We start from the raw sequence: 17319 nt of genomic DNA, 5'->3' as shown, positions 1-17319 counted from the left end.
AGTCCAAAGGGGAAAAAGAAAGGAAACTCCAAAGATGTTCTCAGACAGAGGTACTGGGGATGCATTAGGCAGTTCTCTGAGTCTATAACGAAACAAGAAAGAGACACTGTGACAGACAAAGAGCTCCAATCAGTGTCCTGACTGCCTGTGGTACTAGGAGTGTCAGCTTTTCTATAAAAGCTAGCCCAGATCTCAGCATCCTGGTTGAATTTCCACAAAGACATTTTATTCTGCTTCAGATTATATATATATGATTCTTGATTAAATGCCTTCACCATTAAAGTTTCTAATGCAATTCTAACTTGTATAGGTCTGCAAAAAGACAACTGTCCTCTTAAAGACAGGAAAATGTAAAGATTTCTGTTTTGGAAATCAAACTAACATTCTGTATCATAAAGTAACTGTTTTGGAAAGTAGAAACATATAGACAGACAGACAGAGACCAAACCTGAATAGAAGACTCTACTTCCATCTCCACTCGTTTCTTCAAAATGGATTTTTTGGGCATGGGTGGGATTTCTTCAGGCCTGTATGTATACCGAGGCTCAGAAGTCTGTAGTGTGTTAGTCAAGCCAGGGATCACATAGCCACTGCCTGAAACATCATGATTCACGTTTCTGCTACGCTCTTCTTCTTCTCTTTTCCTCCTTGCCCGGTCAAGCTCTCGGAATTCTTCATTCAGGTATGATGGGCTCAGGCTTCTACTATGGCTGCGGCTTCGTCTGCGATAGTTCCGTGTTCCTGATGAGAAACCCTGATGCTCTCCACTCACACCATGCATCTTCTCATCCTTTTCGTACCGTGGACGCTTTATTTCTCGTCCCCTGTCTTCTGGCCTCAGTGGGTAGGGAGATCTCCTCAGTTTGTCACCATCTCTGTCAGATCCACGAGGCAGCTCTTCTCGACGGCCATAATGTGGACTGTAATCTGAACGGTGGAGGAAAACATCTCGGCTGCGGTAGTCTTCATCATGCCTCACAACGAAGGGACTTGAGGGTTGATCTTCATGCGATGGGTATCTCTCAAGGCCTCGAGGACATGTGAGGCCTCTAGTGAATATTGGACCATCAGCCATATCATCCCTGCGGAAGATAAGCACAGAATAAACATAAGGACTTGAACCAAGAGTCAATTAAGCCTTACTCCTACTCAAGGATAAGAAATTTCCTAACTGGTTTCAGAATAACATCTCCATCACTAAACAGAACCAACACTGCATGTATGTAAAAGGCCAGGTAGAGAGGGAGACTTATTTTTAACAGTACTGTTCACCTGCAAACACGGTGGCATGAACAATTCAGAACTGCAGAATAAGAGCCTTGAAAAATTGATAGGATGGCTTTATTTCTGTGAATGTGAAAGACTACACATTTTTTAAAAAAAACTTACTATCATATTTCAGACCATAATCCCTTTTCTCACTTTTCCCAGCAGGATGCCAAGGTCAGATTTCATATGAATTATTCAAGATATAATTCAGTTTCACATTGGCAAGTGCAGCCAGATCCTCCTTTTATCTTCAGCTGTGGACAAGGACCACAAATTCTAGCTACATTTTCTCTTACAACAGATCTGTAGACAGGACTGTCACTAATCACATTAATGGCTATAACCAAAAAGAAGCACAGTTTCTCATATTCATGAACAAGGGAGAATAAGTGTTACAGTATCATTCCTTTGTGCCAGGCCCTGCATTATTACACACAGTGGACATGCAACTGGCACAACACTAGAGTAAGCAGCTTCTTATCTGGGAGTATTTTCTTTTGGACCAATTCCTACACACACCTCCAATTAGGGGTACTGTTTTAACTAAGGCCTTTTTCTCCACCCCTAAAAACTTCTCTGGGACTTCTTTAGAGCAGGCAGAAACAAACCAAACCACTTTAAATTTACCAGCTGCTGGATAATTTTACTCATTCATATTTCAAAATCCAGCAAGATCCTCCAAGAATGGGAAGAAAATGTGCTCCTTAAGTGAAAACAATGGGACAGAAAATGCTTCCCTGAGTGATCAAGACATCCACTTCAGACAAACTATGTATGATGGCCTGGATCCTCAAAAATCACCTCCTCCTACTCAGAAAGGTCCTCCCATAGATCTGAGAGAGACAAATCAAGTCATGCCAGAAGACACCTTAAAAGAAATCTGCAGACAAATTACGGCCCCAGTTTTTAAATCAGACTAAGGAGTAACAGATATGCACAGACAAGATTTTTTTCTTCAGTATTTTTATAGTTTATACATGCATATTTAAGAACAAAATCAACACAAAATTTCACTTCATCTCTAACCTGCATCACTGCAAAGCATTTATTAGATACTTTTTGAGTCCAACACATCTTATAAAGCAAAATTGGCGTACACCCACCATATTAGATGATATCTTTCCAGTTTCCAGCAAACTACCCATATTCACCTCCTTCAAAAGCACAAAAAATATCCAAAAGGTAGCTAAAATTAAATTTCATACTTAAATGTTGTTCACAACCTACATAAAGGTATGTCTATTTCCACTGTCACCTTTTCTGAGAGTCTGCTAAACCTATACAAGCCGCATGAACAAACCTGGTGGAGTAGCAGATGTATTTCACCATACACCTTTAGCTAATTTTTGTGCCAATAAAATTACTTAAATGCGTGCCTGGCAACTGTCACCTACAATTCAAATACTCTGACTGCAGTGACAAAGCAGAAGGAGTATTTAATCATACTTTGGAAAGAAAGGAACAGCAAACCTACTATATTTACAACTAGAAAGATGTTCCAAATATGCTCTGAACAGCTAAGATGCAAGTTTAAACCCCAAATATTAAATACAGGTATGAGGAAAAGGATTACTATGGTATGTCACTTAATTGGTTTGGATACTTTCAGCCAGTAATGTCCACTATTGGCTATTGCATCCTTGAGACAGGATACAAAGTGGTACCACTGTGACCATCCCAATTCTTTCACCAAAATCCATGAATTACTGGAATTACAGTTTCAGAGAAAGAAAACAGACTACAGGCTACACAGCCATGATGCCTCAGAGAACTACAACTAGTGTAAGGTAATTTATGTTTTGGCATATTTATTTACATACACAAAACCAGAAATAAATAATGGTATTTTGCTGTCAGCAACCAACAGGACTCCATTTTAACATAATCTTTAAATAGGAAATTAGATGAGCTGTTCACACTCAAGCCAACTGCTACTTTTGACATTATGCTCAAAAAACGCTATTTTAGAACACAGCTTAATGCAGACCAAGTGTCTGCAGGCATATAGTCTATCTTTTGTATTAACCTCAGGTGAAAGAATTAGTGGGATGCTCTGTGTAGCTTATGCCAGCTCAGACAGTAGTAGAATGTCTTAAAAATACTGAGAGTGGGAGAAGTGGAAGACAGGGAGAGGGATAAGATTTATTCTTCACTTTGATAAACTGAGATTCTAGAAGACAAAAAAATACTAATCTGTTGAAGTAGAAGACTGAAGCTGCTCAGATGACCTTGAAGACACAGGCCAGCAGCATTCAGGATGCCTACACAGACATGTGCAGGAGGCCAGCTGCCCCAGAAACTTGGGACAAGTTCTTACAGATATTCTAGAATGGACCTGTATGTGAACACACACTCTAAGAAACTCATCTCAGGCATCCTGAAAATCCACTGCTGCAGGAGATTCTAAAAGCATCCCTGATTTCCATTCTTTGGTATTTTATTTTCTTTATAGCCTAATGAACCTCTCTACCATCCCAAGGCCCTATAACTTATGGAGAATAATTTGTCAAAGTGATTGCTTGAAATCTCTGAGTAGCTAGCAAAAATAGCTGACAATAACTAAATTCAGAATTATTTTTTATTAGAATGAGAATGTACCACATGCCAAGTAAGAATGTGATATGACCAGTATTAAATCCAATGATGATTCACAATAAGGACCACTTTAAAACCAGTGACAGACATAAAGTCGGTGTCCCGGTACCAGGGCAGCCTCTCAGAGGGGGAAAAAATACATGATGAAAAATACTTGATAAGCAGTGTATTTAACCCAATACCAAGTGTCTTTTGAAAACAACCAAAATGGCTGGCAGTGAGGAAATTTGAAATTCAGAAGCAGTACCTATATGATTTAGGAAAAGCAAACAGATGACTAGATTGTCACACACTTTAAGCTGCTGGACAATGGGCATCACTCAGACAAGTGCAGGCAGCACAGACAGATTAGACAGAAATAAAAGGAAATGTAACAACATGAAGTTCTTGCATACTTACACTACAAATACATAGGAAGTCACTTAAAAATTAAAGTCTACATGGTCTCGCTTTCTCTTATTCTCATTCTGATTCATCTGTCACTTTTATACCTTCTCTGGAGTTTATTCTGACCATTTTTTTTATATCTATGGGCTCTGTAACACAGATAAAGTCAAAGTTCTTTGTGACTTTTACTCTTACATTAAAATAAACTCCACTATATCTGATGTTACTTCTAACTATGCACCAGAAAACAGGTTAAATATAAAACCTCACCTGAGAAAAGGAAGCAATGGGACAAACACCATCACCCCTCACCCCCAAACGTTCTTAATTTGTCACAGAAGTGTCAGTTCTCCTACACTATATACCAGTTCCTTCTCCTTCCAATCACAGTATTCTCCCTGGGCATACAGACTCATTTCATTCAGAAGATTGCAGACTGCATGGGGGATTTACAAATTGAACACCGATCCCAGGAGAACTGAGGTAAAGGCATAAAAGTGCAGTACTGAAAACTAAGCTCTCATTTGGTTTTCTACACCTGCTGAAACTTAACTTTACACCTGAGGAAGACAGGAAATTCACTTATTCTGGTCACTTCCCTCTCTCTCTTTGTTTCATTTTTGTTGTTTTTTTTTTTTTAACAGTTGGTGATATTTGCATCAGAAATGAAAGTGATAGTTGGTTTTTTTGCACTGGGATGCTTATCCCTGACCTGAAACTGCAAATGTGCTCTGGGGCACAAACAATGCCATCTGTAGCTTCACAATTCAAGACGAAGAGAACTATTTTATTTGCACAAAGTTTTCTGATTTTATTTCTTTTGCCAGATTATACCCCTTCTCCTATTGGAGGCAAAAATTTCCAAACAATATCTACTAATATTTATACTTCACTGTTCACAGCAGTATTTTTAACACAAAAGAAGTCTCTTCATTAATTGTTTCTCTCCAATTTCAATCAAGGGACCCTAAGAATTCTAACACTTATTTTATTATGTGTGAGACTGTCTGACTACATTCACTTCTCTTCTGCAGGGTTTTTAAAATTAAAATAACAATCTTCTTCAAGCTGCTCTAGAGCTTTCTTATAGACTAGTCTCGAAAATTAGGTAAGCAGATGATTCCTCCCAATAAATGAGCAAGTTGAAGCTTTACACTATCCTTATATTAAACAACCTTCCTTTCAGTAAGGACTAGGTAGTTTTGTAAGAAACAGAAGAAGGTGGCTGAAGCAGTGAAATATCAAACGTAGTGTCTCCCTGTGACATCCAACCTCTTAAGGGGAAGGAAGCACCTAAGGGTGGAATGTCACCTTCCCTCCTGCAATACACACTGTGCATGTCTAGTTTATATGGGGTTTAGATGCAGCTGACAAAAATTAGAGAAGAAATATCCGTTTAGTTACTATGAACACAGGCAGAGATTTTTGTTCAGGAATTCCCTGCACCACAACTTGCCAGGGGCTGCGGGAGTACTCCCAGGAAGCATCACTACATGCTTACCGTCATTCCCTAGGCATTCCCTGGGCTAATTAGATGTTTGGGCCAGTAGAGCCACTCCCCCGCTGCTTCACCCACTCAAATGAATGCCCATCTGCGGAGGACCATACCTGTCACTCAGGTTATCAATTGGTGAGCCCAGTCTATCAGGCAGCCTCCTCCGCTCCGGTGTGCCAATGCAATACCGGTCATTACCAACAGTAATCCACAAACTGTGTTCCAGTGAAGACTCAGAGCGGAGACTCGGTGAACGTCTCTGTAAATTGAAGAAAGAGTGCAAGCCCATCAATCAGGGAATTTTAATCTCAGCTACAGAAAGGCAAGTGACTCTGCTCTGCTTAATAAATGAGACCTGGGGTGGATGGATCAATTAAAAAAATCAAACTAGAAAAACAACTGTCCCAAATATTTCCATTGTCTTTAGTTACTAAAGAAATGGAGGGCATTGACTGCATTTAATTTCTCATCCCAGCTGCTTGTAACATGCTCCATATTTAAAGTATCTAGAAGAGAAATTTTCAACTAAAAATACATTTCATAAAGCACCATTTCAGAAGGCATAAAAACAGAGAGAAGTCCACAAAGTCCCAGATTTGCTGCTGTCCTCCTTTCTTTGTAGAGAAGCAGCAGCTAAATAAACATGGAATAAAAAACATTGCCAGGAATTTCTTAATAAAAGTATCTGTATTTCTGGACCTTTCCAACTTTAGTAACGACATGAACCAAAGTATAAACCAGTGTAAACAAAGATTTTCCTAGCAGTGATGGTTTCAACAGTTTTTCTCACCTCATGCTCCTTTCGCCAGATAAGCCCAACATAATACTAAAACACCAGTGACACTAGAAACACCTTCTATACCAGAATTTTCATTACCATTATTTATTATTGGTAGAGATAAACCAGCGCTATGTAAAGGTGCCTTTGAAAAATCTAAGGCAGAGAAGGCCTGAGCTAATTGCCTCTGCACCAACCTTCCATTGGACGCATTCGCAGTATGCAAAATGTCATTACTGGTAAGTTTTGCTTAACTAGTTACACCTCACATTATTCCACAATATGGCACTAGAATATAGGAATGATCAAAGTAATGAGAGTTTCATAAGAAACGGATGACACTGCCTGAAGACAGAGATACATGATTTGCTTTTTTAAACCAACATGATTTAGATTCTGCTTAACATGAAGCAATGCACCAGCTTCAGTTCTGCTAAACCAGTCATGCACTGCATATTGCTTTCATGCAGAAAACTGCAGTAGCAAGCAGCAGGTGCACTATATTGTCCGCATCCGTCCCGAGGACATGCAGCAGATTCAGCTGAATCCTCCAAGAGAGTAAAAGAACAGGACGTAATCTCCAACAAGAAAGCAAAGGAATTCCCTCACACATTTGCCTGAACAAAATTCACTCGCAGTACAAATCTGCACTAGAATCCATTGTGCACATAATGTTATTCAAAGATAACATATTAGTGATTATTGGTTTGTTCTATTAATCTGAATCCCAGCACTTATCAGAATACATTTTAATTACTTTTTAAGATAACTGTATTGGACAGCCTGATCCTGCAACCACCTGGCTGAGATACAACATATACAAGGTGCATGTGTCTCACACAAACACACTCTGAAGGTTCACTTGTGCCCGTTATAACACCAAATTTTGAGGGCTGCCTCAAGAAGCGACTATCTTCGAGAGCATCTTCTTGTCATCAAGACTTTTAGCAAGTTGAGCACATAGATGACAACCATCTCCACTGAAGAGAGAGAAGTGATGATTACATCTCAGAACAAACTCTGGGCAAAAGAAAGAAATAGTTTACATTGAGAAAGTTACGGATATTAGGATTGCCTATGACTGCCGTACAGGTTGCCCAGAGAGAGCAGTTACAGCAGTATATATTTGAACATCATGATTTTTTTTTTCCCCAGTTTGAGAAATTCCAGTTTTAAAAGGTTTTTGCATTTGGAGCTTTGAACACCACCACTAGTCATTCCTACCTACGCACTGCACTGCATTTTTTTCCCTTCCTATTCGGTCGTCTAAACCACAGTTACTACTACCATATTACTGAACAAGTTGCATACCTGCTCATCATTTCTCCATTCTCTGTTGACCCAACATGCTCCTATCCTCTAATCTTAGCCAATTTTCTTATAAGAAAGCAAAGAAGCTTAGAGAAACTATAAAAACAACAAGCACACAGATCAGCCAGGATAAATAAAAGCAGCATGTGTCAGCCTTGCAAAAACAAATAAAAGTCCACCAAAATCTCTCACTGTAAAGCCCTGACCTTCCTCTTCTCCATTACATTTTTCAATACTCACCCCAAACCTTCGCTGTCACTCCACGTTCTTCCAGTCAACACAAGGTTTTCCCCAGTTACTAAGAAACTAACACCATCCATACTTACAATGTCCAATATGTGCAGTACACAGCTCCACTGGCAGTCAGCATCCCAGTTGTGCATGAGAAAATATGCAACAATGCTGATAGCCTGGGAACGCATGCAAGCTATCTCACAAGCAAACAAACAAACAATCCCCCAAAACAGAAGCAAGAAAATGGAGCAAGAAATCTCTAAGGCTGCTCCTTTCATACTCCAATTCATATGAAGGATAGGGACATTAACACAGAGCTTGTACTCAAATCTCCTGCATTTCAACCCTATGCCCTTATCCCATCAGTGTCTTCATTCCATACATTGTATCTTCCACCATTACGCATATATTCCCCTCTTGCAAGTCCTCTTTCCTTCTGGCAGCTTAAATTCCTCTTCCTCAGGCTTGTCTGAATTCATCTCCTTTCAGTGACAGCTCCAAAATCTCACTAACACATTTGTGTAACTTTCCACATTTGAACACTTTGCATCCTCAAACTTCTGAGGAGAGAAGGTCTTAAGTAATAAAAACCTAAAGATTTTATTAAAACTTTAACCAGTCATGATGACCCAACCTATCTGCTGTCTGTTTTGTTTCCATCACACTTAGTTCCACCCTCTGGAAAACATCAACATAATCCTAGCTTTTATCTCTCTCTAATTAATGCTACTTTTGTAAACAGTACTTTTAAAAAGTAAAACAAACCTGTACGTGTATTTTATGCTTTATATCACCATTTTGAAAGAAGAAGTGTTGGTCAAACACCTGCTGGGGGACAAAAGCTTCCACAGAAAAAGCGTGCACAATACACACTCTAAGAATTACTTACACTGTGCTTTAGCAAACACAAGAGTCGGCACAACATAGGTTAAAGAGCTCTATTTAACTGTCTCAAAACCCCTCTCTTTGTGAGAGTTGCTTTCTAGAGTAAGGTTTTCCTTAAATGCATGACATTCTTGTAAATCAATAAAAAATCCATTTGGATCAGCAGTTCAGCATTAGCTAGCCTGCTGAAGTCTACTTTCTAGGGTTAATAATTTTTCGATCCTTCTCTGAAGTTAGAATATGCAAGGAAAATATCACTAATCTGCAACAATTTGCTGAGATTACTGCTTTAACTTGAGCCAGGAGGGTGCAAAATAACACTAGAAGAACAATGTTTGTCAAGAATAATGTTTGTGTAAAGTGGGTGTTTTTCGTGGCTTTTTTCCCCCACTAAAGGGGGAGTGGGAGCCTTCTAGCCTAAAACTCCTAGATCAAATCTCTCCCAGTCTGAATCACCAACACATTCAGCACTGGAAATTTTGTTACAGCCAGCACAGGTTCACAGTCTATCATGGATACAGTGAAATGGGAGACTGAGTGATGGCGAAGTCAGTTTAAGAAAATTCTGTCCCGCGTCCCAGTTTGTCACCCTGTCAGTTGTGACCATGCAACTGTCCATCAAGCCACAACCCCAAATGATATGAATTGCATAAAAAAGTATTTCCTTTTAAAAAATTACTTTTTCCATCCTGGATCTTACTAGCAATGCCATTTGCAGGGCTACCCCACAGGAAACTTAGAGGACTGAGATAAGGGTGAAATACCACATAAAAGCAAACGGCCAGAGGCAACTTTTTTAGCCTGGCTTGGCTTAACTGCTGTCAAACACGCTATCTTCCCATATCTTCAGGGCAGCTGACCTTTCAATAAGAAATAACACCAACAGCTGAATTTTAACTCCACTACAATCACTTGTAACCTCTTCTATGGCCACGACCTCTTCTATGGCTGCAACTCCAAAGAAATCCAGTAAGAACATGTACCAACATCAGAAAGGGTCATTCTCTCTTGGGGTCCCATCGGCACACAATATACTTTTGTTGGAGTGACTTTCAGCAAACTCGTTTCCTCAAATCAGCTCACTCTGCAACTTCACAAATCCAAGTGTGAGCACAAGGGAACAATATACTGCAAAGTAAGAGGAAAAAGCAAGCAGATCGTTCTTTCCAACTGTGCATGTGCTGGACTGAGTAACCACAGAATCACTGCCTAAAATACCCCACTATGAAAATCTCTTCTTTCAGCACAATACAAAAGCATAATTAACCTATTACATACCACAGCTCACAGTTTTCAGACAAAACAATCATTGAACCAAGGAGCAACAAGAGAAAAGCTAAGCGAGTGAATGTCACTCAAAAGTAAAATCTGGCTTGACACTTTAGTTTAGTAGGAAAGTGTCTGCATCCAAGATGGCATCACTTCAGATGCCAAAACAGTTTCACATGCCCAAATCAGACTTTGCCAAGAATGAGGGAGAAAACTGAAACACCCTGTGCACAGCCCCAACTACAAAGCAGTGCCTATCAAAGAATACCTCTCAAAGATATAAATCAGGAACAGTTCTCTTTGTACATTCGTGACAGCAGGAAGAATTCACACAAAGTACTCATTCAACATCCTATTAAAAAAGTTATATTCCCATCACTTAAAGGATATTTATGCACTAACACAAACCAAAGTGTTAAATGGAGGTAAGTAACTAGTTACAATCTCTGCCTTAGTAAAAGACAGCATCATCTCTGAGCTTTATCTAAAACGGCTCTAGCCGATAAGACAGAAATAAAAATGGAATGGAAATCAGAGCATAAACACTGCTTAAAATGGAAAGAAATTTTTTTATCTTTTTGATTTTCCATTTGGCTCTCTAAGGAACAGGGATGAAATCGCCCTTCTCCCTCGACACGGGGAGAGCCCGGGGCCGGTTCAGTTTTGCAAGGATCACGCCGGGCTAAGCCTGGGGCTCTGACAGCCCCCTGGGAGAGGGGGCAGGAGCCGCACCGCGACCCCCCAGCACTATTTACCCGGCTGCTGCCGCTGTCTCCGTGTTCGCTGCCCCGGCGGCCCCGGGGCCCGCCAAGCCCCCCTCCTCCCGGCGGCGATGGCAACCTCCTGCTGCGGTGCGGCGACGGGGACCGGCGGCAGGGCCCGCGGTGTCCCGACGGGGAGCGGTGGCGGCGAAGCGACGGCGGACGGGGCGAAGCGGAGCGCGGCGGCGAGGCGGCGGCGGCGGCGGGCAGCGGCGGGGGAGGCCGCCCGTGGCCCGGCCCCGGCCCCGATGTGCTGAAGCGGGAGACGCGGGATGCCGACGAGCCGCCCTCCTTCAGCCGGTGGGAGGAGGACGAGGACGAGGGGCCAGAGCGGCCGCTGCTGGAGCGGTACATGATGGCGCCGGCGGCCCGGGGGTCCCGACGGCTCCTCCGACCCGCCCCCCCCCGGGCGTGCGCGCCGCCGGCGGCCGCCCTGCGCGCTCCCGAGCCGGGAGGGGGGGCGGGGGGGCCCGGGCCGGGCGGGGGCGGTACCTGTGGACGCCCGCACAAAATGGCGGCCGCCGGGCCCCCGTCACGTGTGGCGTGGGGGGGCGGGAGGCGGGAGCTGGGAGCTGCTGCCACTGCGCTCGGCCATCCCTCCTTCTATCCATCTCTCTGCGTTTATATCCCCGTCGGCAGTGACTGGGGCACTTTGGTTGGTTCTTTTGTTGTTTTGGCTTATGTTGTTAGGGGGTTTTTTTCCGCGCACTGTGGTGTGAAGCTGGTCGGGACGGGTGTTGTCCTGCTGTCCTCCAGGAGAAGTGTGTTTAAAAGAGCAGTCCTTAGTTGCTCGATGCGGCAGTGCTGAGGCTGAGGCTCCGGCTCAGAAAAATCCTGAACTAATTTCCAGGCTCTGTCTGCCAGGAGCAGGGATGACACGATAGGAAATGGCTTCCCGCCTCCTCCCTCGCCCCACCTGACCACCTGCTACCGACCGTGTTTGGTGCGGGACTGCGAAGCTTCGATTCTCGTGTGAAGGCTGACACATTATCCTACTTGATGCTCTGGGCTGCCTCCGGCGAGGAGGAGTTTTCAAGTAACTGAAACGGGATAGCAGTGGAAAGAAGGGAAAGCAGAGGAACAAAGGTTCTCATAAAGCTGTTCATTTCCAAAATTTCCGAGTTTTAATATCTTGTTTACGGATGGGGAGAGGTTTCCAGCATTAAGTTTGTAATTTGTTTTTAGCTAAACAACATGTGAGGGCTTGTATTTGAAGACCCAATCAATTTTTGCAGGCTTGGATGAAAGTTTGCCTGTGTGTTTGGGAATGTGTTTGCTAGAACACAACACACCATTTGAAGCATACTATTTTTAAGTAGTGGCAACCAAGAGTAGTAGGCTGATGGATGGGGGTCTGTCTGATACTATAATAAGGTGTTTCTGCTAGGAGTGGTTTAGTACAATTGTATTAAAACTTAACTGACCCACTTTGACATTTCCTGAGTGCATCACTGCACAGGCTCAGGAAATGCGCTCAGTTACACCAATTGCCAAAATAAGCACAAGCTATATAAAGACTCCTATTTTTTTGTTACCACTGTCCACTCCTTCCCCCTCTGTCCAAAGGCTGACAATGTTTATCAGTGACCTTTATTCAATTACAAGTATCCTGGGATAAGAATTTCATCTTTGAGGATGCCTCACAGAAGCAGTCTGCTGGGAGCAAAGCACAATGGAGGTGGAGGCAATGCATGCTCAACCTGTTCCAATTCATGACCCTAAGCAACAGGCTCAGTGACAATTGGAGAGGCACAGAGCTGTGCGTTAATATAGCTACAAAACTGATGTGTATGTAGCAATTTCTCCTCTATTTTTTTTATGTAGATTGCATCCAAGTAGTTTATGGCTATAAGGAATATACTGTTATCCCAAATGTGTTCTGTGTCTTCATTAAAAGGAACCCCATGTTTTTGTGCATTAGAGTCAGGTGTCTGCATCAACGTTCAGTTTCACCAACTGAAGTAAGTAAAAATAGCCTAGTAAGAGTGAGAAAATGGAGTTGTTTGGTTTTGGACATCTCTTCCATGCTGTTGCTTTCATTACGTCAGTTTTAAACCACAGTTTGGTTTCAAAGCAGTCAGGAGTAAAAAGCCACAAACCCAAGAAACCAAGCAAATTCTCTTTTTTTAATCAGTTTTACATAACAGTTATGCGTCTAATATCTAAAAATTTTGCAAAACCCCCAGAACTTGAATTTTTTTTCTAGCTTCCTTTTGCCTTATGTCTAAAGGAGTTCTGCAGGAGGTGTTGTAGTGGTCATAGGTTTAAGAGGCAATTGGAAGATGAAGGAATCCAGATACTGAAAACGAATCTGGAAGTTCATTAAAACATCTTATTTGTGCACCAGTAAGTAAACTGCTCAAGGCAGAAATGGTAAAAAGAAAGCAAACACCCTATATATTGTGGTGTTAAAAGAGTTCAGAAGAGAAAAATGTTTTGAACTAGCTGCAGTGTCATCTTTCAATCACATGCCTTACTGAGCTAAGTTTTTAGAGGGACTGAGCATCCACAGTGGTATTCAGTTAAATTATTCCTAAAATCAGTACTGAAATCTGGGCTTGATGGTGGAGAGCAAATGGAGAGTCTTCACACCTTTGGAAGAGGAAGCAGTGCAGTTTGTCTCAGGGATTTAAAAAGTCAGGCAAGGTCCTTACCTGCTTTGCAGAGGTTTTTCTAACACTCCTATGGTTGGTGCTCCAGACTCTCATTGGACAAAAGATGTTGCAGTCAGTCTGCTCTAAGTACAGCTCCTAAACTCCTCTTTGGAATTCCAAAGTTCATAGTTGAACTTGCAATTAGCTGCTGCTTGGAGGGAAGGGATTTTAGCTAGTTGGATGCTTAGGGCAATGCTGGGGTAATAAGGCGTCTCTGAATTCTCATTAGGCCTCGAATGAGAAAGTCAGGGGGCAAATGCATTGAAAAAGAACAGAATGAGAAAAGTTAGCAGTAGCTCATTAGGAAGGAATAATCAGAAATATGAATTTAATTCAGGTTGGACCATTGGGTTTAAGAAGCAAAACAGTAACAGAGAAAAATGTAAAACCTTAATTATAATTTCTTACCTTCTTATGTCTGAGTCAAGACTAGATCCAGGGGCATGAGACAACCATGCAGCACTCCCTGTAATGTTAAATGGACAGGCTATGAGTAAGAACAAAGACAAGTTCTGTGGTTTTATGACAAAATTGGTGTTCTCGTGAGAAGATGTGGTGGAAGATATTCCTGTCTTCTGAACTTGGCATTACTTTTTACCTGGAAAACAGGGCACAATGCGTATCTTGTGTCTTCAGGTCCAGGCAAACCAGCCTGCTCATGAAAAATTCTGGACTGAGCCAAGTAACCAAGCCTTCCTTAGTCATGACATCGGGGAATTTGAGGATGGTTCAGCTGATACCAGAGCCCTGGCTGGGAGCACAAAAAAATGCATCTAAACAGACAGTTGCTTTCAGAGATTTTTACATCTGTAATTACAAGGTTGATATTTCTGAATTTAAGGCTTGTCTAGGCTGGCTTCTGTTTCAGCTCAATATTTACTTTTAGCTGGGAAGTGGAACGAGCATGCAGCCTACACTGATTCCCTGAGTCTGGGAGGGGTAGTAAGTAATCTGTTACAAAACGAACTTGTAAGAGAAGGGGGGGAGGCAGTCTCCCTTTGGCAGATAGCACTTCCTCACTGTGGCTATATCAATCTACAGCATTAAACTCTGGATAATAGACAATTAATAAAATCTGGCCTGTGTGGCCTATGGAGGTGGATTAAATTAAACCTGATGTTGATGGGGTTTTTTTTTTTCCATTTTGAAGGCTCTGATTTTTTAATAAATGTCAGGTGTGTGATTATTTATAGCGTGCAAGGTACATTGTAAACAATGTAGCCACAAGCCTGTACTCCATGGCACACATCTTAAATCAATCAAATACATAGCAGTAACTGTCATGGGCAGCAATATTCACAAGGAGGAGAAATAGCCAAAAGTAAGCCGAAAAGGAGGAACATCTATTTAGATTCTTGCTATGCTCCCATTTAAGTGTACTTAAATGTACAGGCAGATTGCAGAACAGTTAGGGTGGATTGGTATTCTAGGGTTCCTTTCTTAATACCTTCTTGGTGTTTGTTTTCCCATATGAGTGTAGGTAATGCTTTTTGTACCAAAAGGAATCTGTGGCATCAGAAAGCTGTCCGTCTTTTGGTTGAAATGGAAAAGTTCATGGTTTTGAACTTGAAGCAGTTAAGAGAGATGAGCAAGCAGATTACAGCACGAGAAAAAAAGAGAATGCTAGAACACAATGTAGCTGAATGAAAAAGCTCTTAGAGTGATTAGTTCAAGGGAGAAAGGATGGTCTTTGATACCTGAGAACTTCTCTAGTATCTTATTTTTTGTTGTTGTTTTGTTTTCCTTTGGAAATATGTAAGACATCAGAACCATGAAATATGAAATCAGATTTGCTTGTGTGCAGCTCAGTGCTCCAGCCTCACACATCCACTGTTTGCTGTTTTGAGAGTTTGCTGCCTTCACAGCCTCTTCAAGAAAGTTAAGTCTAGAAACCTTTGGATGACCTGTGGGGAAAAAGAGCAGACTGGCCAAATACGCACAGTGTACAGTATCAGCATCCAACTTGGTCACAGAAAGGCAGCCTTGCAACTTGGACACACAGGCAAAGATTGTTTTCAGGGATGTGAGAAAAGACAACAATTAAACAAAGATATATATATAGAGAGAGAGAGACAAAAAATGCACTCTTCTGCTCCTTTCAATTGTAACTATGTTTAGAGGGTACTGTGGCCTCTAAGCTCTTCTCTGCTGTTCCACACTCCCTCAGCCAGATTGTTCTGTTGTCTCAGACCTGAATGCTACTGATATTTTCCTTCCTCAGCACCCCACTGATAACACTTCTAAGCTCTGAGTATGCTTTATTATATCTCTGATGAGCTGCACGTTGAAAGTAAACTTTTCTACCAGTGATGAGTTATTTACAGGGATATGCTTGTTTTCCCTAGCAAGAGTGCTGAGGGAAGGTTTAGGACAGGGAAGCATTAAGAACTGCTATAAAACTCACCAGTAGAAGCCAAAATTGCCAGGTGGTGTGATGATGTTTACAGCACACTCCTGTTACTGAATAACAGTAACAGGAATAACATCCCCTCATCCAGAGGGGATGAGGCTGGAGGTCTTCTCCATTTTGTTTTCTCTCAGTGGAAGGTTGAGCATCCACTCACCCCCTTGTCAGAGACTGAAATGGTTAATGATTTATGCATTCTAGGAGACTTTTGCAGGCTTTTGACTTGCATGATACCTCTGATGAGCAATTGGGCCCCTCCCTCCCTCCAGTGCTGAAGGTGTGAAGCCCTGAAAAGGCAAGAAGCCGAGCTCGCAAGCTTTTGACTGTTGATACCTCTGCTGAGCAATCAGGCCCCTCCCTCCCTCTGCTAATCTTGAAAGGCGGGAACCAGGCGAGACACAAAAAACTCAGCACAGAGCCAGGAGATGTTGGAGGCTCGAGGCACGGCCCGTGACACTAACCATGGATATAATAACCCATAACTTCTTGGAGTATGGGGGCTTCCCTCCTTCACCCCCAGCAGATCAAGGCCACCACTTCAATTGACAGACATGGAAGCATCGCTGGACCCCGTGGGCGGTGACTATATACATCTGTCCACTCTCAGCTTTTCTTTCCCTTACTCTCCCTTGCTCTTATCCTGCCTTTCTCTCCCCTATGCATTTTCTTTCCCCCCCCAAAGGTTATCTCTGTGTCACATTGTTGTATGACAGCACCCAAACTGCTAGCATGCCTGTTGATACAGAATTGTTAAAATAAACCTTGCCAGTATATGTTTTCAGACACCGATTATTTAGTGTCGTTTCATTTTAATCCACCCCAAAGGAATTATTGATAAAAACCTGAGTTACCCCCTCTCCCCTTTTCCTGGGGCGGGTTGTAACACTCCTCAATGCAACATACTCTTATAGTAAAGATTTGAGCATCTTCTGGGGTTGCTGCTTGCGTGGGTGCATTTATGCTCCAGACAGGCATAGCCGCTGAACACAAAATAGAGGTGAGATGGAATGGAATTTTTAGCTTGTATTATCCAAATGGTTGTGTCAGGTTAACATCATGGTCTTGCTGTGCACAGCTGTTACTGCACGAGGCCTGTTGTTGGCAAAGTGCTCTTGTAGTAATGTCATCTGCCACCAGGAGAGAACGCTGTACCTTTGAAAGCACATTTATACCTGCCGAAGTACTGCCTGGGCTATACCTGCCGGTGGTGACATTTGGACACTAAAGCGGTCCATAAATATTCCTGTGCTGGTCGACACAGTGACTCTGCAACT

The 17319-nt window shown here is 42.2% G+C and overlaps 1 protein-coding gene across 1 annotated transcript in view; it reads right to left on the bottom strand.

Annotated features, from left to right (window-relative positions):
• The window catches only part of ZNF318 (zinc finger protein 318), a 32084-nt gene extending 20659 nt beyond the window's left edge, over nucleotides 1–11425 (bottom strand). The window contains exons 1-3 of the mRNA XM_064648533.1: nucleotides 10979–11425; nucleotides 5860–6005; nucleotides 449–1082 (exon numbers count right to left, since the gene is read on the bottom strand). Coding sequence (XP_064504603.1) covers nucleotides 449–1082; nucleotides 5860–6005; nucleotides 10979–11338 — 1140 coding nt within the window. The 5' untranslated portion in view covers nucleotides 11339–11425. The remainder of the gene's footprint in view (nucleotides 1–448; nucleotides 1083–5859; nucleotides 6006–10978) is intronic.
• Between the last annotated feature and the right edge of the window lie 5894 nt (nucleotides 11426–17319).

The sequence above is a fragment of the Pseudopipra pipra genome, chromosome 3, assembly GCF_036250125.1.
Source record: "Pseudopipra pipra isolate bDixPip1 chromosome 3, bDixPip1.hap1, whole genome shotgun sequence".
Taxonomy (NCBI): domain Eukaryota; kingdom Metazoa; phylum Chordata; class Aves; order Passeriformes; family Pipridae; genus Pseudopipra; species Pseudopipra pipra.
Note: the sequence above shows the minus strand (reverse complement) of the source record. Positions and strands in the feature narration are given on the sequence as shown.